At 34.4% G+C, this 5000-nt stretch overlaps 1 protein-coding gene across 3 annotated transcripts in view; it reads right to left on the bottom strand.

The window, feature by feature from the left end:
* Positions 1-5000, bottom strand: part of LOC113805307 (synaptophysin) — a 21751-nt gene that overhangs the window by 14909 nt on the left and 1842 nt on the right. Inside the window, exon 2 of one of the 3 annotated variants that reach the window (XM_070125143.1) lies at positions 333-356. The exons of the other annotated variants lie outside the window; for them this stretch is intronic. Coding sequence (XP_069981244.1) covers positions 333-356 — 24 coding nt within the window. The remainder of the gene's footprint in view (positions 1-332; positions 357-5000) is intronic. 3 annotated transcript variants of the gene reach the window in all.

The raw sequence follows: 5000 nt of genomic DNA, 5'->3' as shown, positions 1-5000 counted from the left end.
AAAACTATGGTATAGGAAAATGTAAGAGAATTCTTGACTGTAATGTTATAAAAGGATTTATATAGCTAGAAACACTTTTTTACAGACCTCTCCCATATCAATATATATCACAGAAACTGCATTTGATGAACTGTCACTCATACAGAAACTAAAGACTTGATCCAAAAGACTGGAGCACATCTTTGCACACTGACAAACACACACGCATCTTTGGCCATGAAATCTTTCTGATAAAAATAACTTTTAACCAGTTATAAATGGCACAAAAAATGGTAAAAAGAGAAAAAACAAAGTCAGCCAAAGCATGCCAAAATGTTAAAAATTAATGATACCTGAGTTTCCTCTTGATGAAGAACCTGTAGGAACATGGAATTAAAATGATGGACATGTTATTTACCATCAAAACTATGTCTTTACAGGTCATGTAGACAGAAGTAATCAATATTCTGTGAAGACTGTCAAAAATTCCAAAATATTTGCTAAGCAGAATCTAAAAATATATATAAAAAAAGTAAAAACAAACTAGAAATAAGTCCTCTTTCATTGGGGAAGCACAAGAGAAGTTGCTCTAAAGGATGTGATAGTAAAGCTTCACAAAATTTCATAGGATATGATCAGAAAACTTTCACTCCCGTATTCCCCATCATTATTGTTTTCTGAAGTAATTATTCCAATTATCATAATAATTTAACTAGCTAGCTTGAAATGGATTCAAAAGACTAAATAAATTCCAACTCCAGAATCATGCCAACACTGGTTATCACAAAATACCTCCACTGCTCATCCAAGAAACCAAACCATAAAATATGAAGGTCCGCAGGACAACCCAAACACATCTCGCCAGAAAGATATACACACAAGATCTTACCATCTGCACCTGCCATATAAATATTCATCTCTCCTTAGAAAATAAATTTCCCGCAACTATTCCAAACTCGATTGTTCCAAGAGGTCTAGAACTATTCCTCCCAATCCATGTAAAATACAAGAACCATATCCCCACATAACGTGGATTTCTCATGTGAAGTTTAATCATGGAAATATGATGGTCCAGCACAAAATACAGCAATCACATCTACTTATTTGGTATGCACAAAAATCACTACTTTAAATAATTGTAAATAATCCAATCCTACTTCAAAATAAACTTTTACTTCTGATCATTCACTGCACTTACCTGATACTTGCCATGGTTTAGGTTGAATTTAAGATTAAGAAAATAAAAAATATCACATAAAACAAATAAAAAACAGTGTCTGAATTCTACATTACCAAAATCTCATCCCAGAATATCATCAATATTCCCAAAGGGATATATCTTTTTACTGCACAATTCAAAATGTATCAAAATATGTTGCCCAACAATGATCAATTATCACATTACAGACTTGACAGATTGCAAGAACTCGTCTGAAAGTCATAATGGTTTCAATTTGATCTAAGTTCACATGCTTTGAATCTTTCAGCTGCCATCAACAAGAGATATGCTATACAGAGAGTTATTCTACAATGTCCTAATAAATATCAATAAAGGTGAATTTGCCCCTATATTTGGCTGCCAATCTAAAGTGTAACTCCACACAGCTTAGAACACATGAAGTATACCACATAAATTAAATGACAAAATAAGTTTAAAGTGTTGAAAAAGCTTTATACTTTACCTTGTTCCCTTTCTACTGAAGGACCTTGGCATCTGTCCTCTTACTCAGAGTTATTTCTTTATACAAATATACTCACTATTTAATTAACACATTTATTACGACATTTTTGCATTCCATACTCTTTCCCTACAACTGTAGCTGCCATGACCGATCTACAAATTAAACATAGGTTTACAGAGATTTCTGATCAAGTATTTTCTCTGAAATCACATGATATCTACATGTATCATATTTCCATATGCATACATACAAACACATACTCACATGTATATATATATATACATAGATATCAATATAGCTCTAGCCTGGAAAATTTTTAAATTCAAATTTCATTATCAAAAATAGGCCATCATCACCATTTGTCAATTCTAAGAAATTTTTGAGGTAAGATATACAGCACACAAAATTAGTAATCAAGATTACTATATATTGATGTGCTGCATCAAAGTGAGGCTCTGCCCTCTTAGTGACATCATTAACTTAAATTAAAACAAAGTCAATAACTTACCCATAAACAGAAAGTAACACAATTACACTATATACTAATATCATTGCATCTCTAAAAACAAACAAAAAAACACATACAACAAACTTTATGGCTTCCATATCTATATGAACTAATTTTTGCATTTCTACATTATCTTGTAAATCATAGAGAAATACTGGAAAGCTGTGTTAATAACAAGAGATATGACATATTGGAGAAGAGATGTGATTCATACCACTGCAACCAGAGTAAATCAAGAATCTGAAAAGTTCTAATCAACTAAAATCAAATGTAAAGTAAAATGTTCCTTTCCTTGACTTTTTTAATACAAATATCTGAAGTGAATGTATAAAAGATATGAATAACATCGGTTTGGTTCTTGGTCACACTGGCGACATAATAATAACTCATGAGACATATATAGTAGGTTTTAAATGATTCAAAGTGTGCCCATCTTATTCATCATTATCATAATCAAACATTTGTATGCAGTTTGTTATTTGCTCAATAATTTCCCACACATTAGCTGCAGGAGACAAAACATGACAAGAAGTTAAAGGAGGGAGAGGGGGGAGAAAGAGTGAAAGACAGAGAAAAGAAGAGGGGAGGCTTAACACGTAAAAGCAGAGTGAGCACTGACACAGCCCAGCATTTTCTTAACTCGGATTTACACAGGTTGCTCATATTTTGGGTCAGAAAATATAAGAGAATCATAAGCCATAAAAATTTGTTATGAAAATAAATACATCTTTGGTAAACCTTTCACATACAACTTTGCTCTCTTTGCAAGCCCCACCCACTTACAATGGGGAGATGTATGTGAAGTGCTATATTAACCCTTTTGGACCACACTTCCCTATTCACTCTCCCATCAGTTGTAAATCACCCTGAAATTTCATTTTTACCCGGAGGTAAATTTGGTCTTTCAGGTTTGAAGCCTTCAATTAAACACCAGAAAATAAGTTTTGTGCTAGTATGTCAAATAATCACCGAGCTGTGAAGCCTCAAAAATTAAAATGTTACACTTTACATAAGTGAAATTGGGTTAAATATAGGACCAACATAAACAACATAGCATATGTTTCTCAAATTTCATAAAGCAATGAATCATGGATTTAAAGATCAATATAAATACAAGAAACATAAATAATGACATTGGAATAGCTCAGCCATGAACAAAGGGAAGCAAAGGGAAGAGGTCAAAGGAAGTGATAGTGTGTGCGGCAGTCTCTGACAACTTTAGAAGGGGTATAGGAAGAGCATTGGGCAGTAGGAGAAGCCACTCAGACACAAATTTGTCCCAGTGGGGTAATAAATGATGGAGTATAGCCCTAAGTGTACTTGAGGCTGAGAAGATGCCAAACTGCTATAGATATATCAATCCCATTGGATCTGGGTGCCTTGCTGCCTGCATGTGGACCAAAATCCAGGCATTGGGCTTAATTGAATGTTGACTCTCCTTGGTGCGTGGCTTGTGGCCCAGCCCACACTAATGCCCATGCACAATTAAGACTCACCTCTGCAATCTCATTTTCTGCATATGCATATTTTGATTTTCTACCATTTTCTAAGGTCCATATTTGTCATTTGATAAGCTTTATCAATATAGAAATTGCTTGTTTTCCTTGCACAGACTCCATACCATTTCTCTAGGTAGTCTAAAAAGTCAAGTCAACAATAATAACAAGATAAGATTGTTATTTTGAGTCAACGTATTACTATTTTCATATTTTTTAAGCAATTTTCTATAATACACCTTATGTCTCTAGTCACGGCAGGTAGGAATAGGATCCTGAGCATGGAAAGTGTCCTGGAGTGTCTCTGGAGCCAGTGCTCTTCTATTTATGGCTCACATATAGTACACTCAACCCTTGTTTACTGCAGAAATAATGCAAGAGTCTGTTCTTAAACACCCAATAAGCCTAATCTTTCTTCTAGAGCTATGTGCACTTGTGGCAAGCCATTCTCTTCACTTAAGCCTTCAGACAAATTTTTTATGACTGAACATTCCTGTCATTCACGCCTTTAGCCAAATTTTTCATGGTATGACAGTCACAGCACCCGGATCCAATTGGCAAATTTACAGTCACTATGTCCAATTCAGACCAAAAGGTAGTTCTGTATTTAGAGGTTAATAAAAGCAGTCTGCTGAGGTCATACTTTCTGTATTTACCCAATACCATTCTGTGTGATTGTAAAGTTTCTTATAGTTGTATTTCAGTAAGTTTTTCTGGGGAGGGGGAAGCAGTGTTTGGATAAATTATTTACAGACATATTAAGAGGAATAAACAGATTTTCCAATTACATTTTAGGGAGAAATTGTTTTATTTTTTGGGTAATTATTTTTACAATGCAGACGCACTCACCATAGACTAAGTTCCCAACTCCACGTTACAAAATTTATTCAATTGGGGAAGGGGAGGGTTGATGGGGACTCATTGTTTTCGCCTCAATATCATGGCAAGATACGAGATAAAACTTGGGAGCTCCAGGTGGACTTTGGCTGTGGACCGTACTTTCCATAATCTTTTTCCTTAATTCATGGTGTTACCATTTGAGTCTACAGAGTATTTCTTGTACAAATGACAACTTTTAGTCCTCTACAAGAATATCATCTTTAATTTTCCCTATCTTAGTGTGTCCATACAGTAATGATTAACCTTATACTTTAACACACTAACATTTTCACATTGATTTTGCTACAAATGAGGTGAATTTTCTTAGGAGTGTAGAATCTGTAGTGCAACTCAGCCTGAAAGTACCCTTTCATTTGGGTCTTTGAGCTACATCTGTGCAGCTGGATAAGGTTGAGGAAACTAATGTCTTTTAAGCTCAAACGAGATTACATTTGA

Source organism: Penaeus vannamei, chromosome 9 (genome assembly GCF_042767895.1).
Source record: "Penaeus vannamei isolate JL-2024 chromosome 9, ASM4276789v1, whole genome shotgun sequence".
NCBI lineage: Eukaryota > Metazoa > Arthropoda > Malacostraca > Decapoda > Penaeidae > Penaeus > Penaeus vannamei.
Note: the sequence above shows the minus strand (reverse complement) of the source record. Positions and strands in the feature narration are given on the sequence as shown.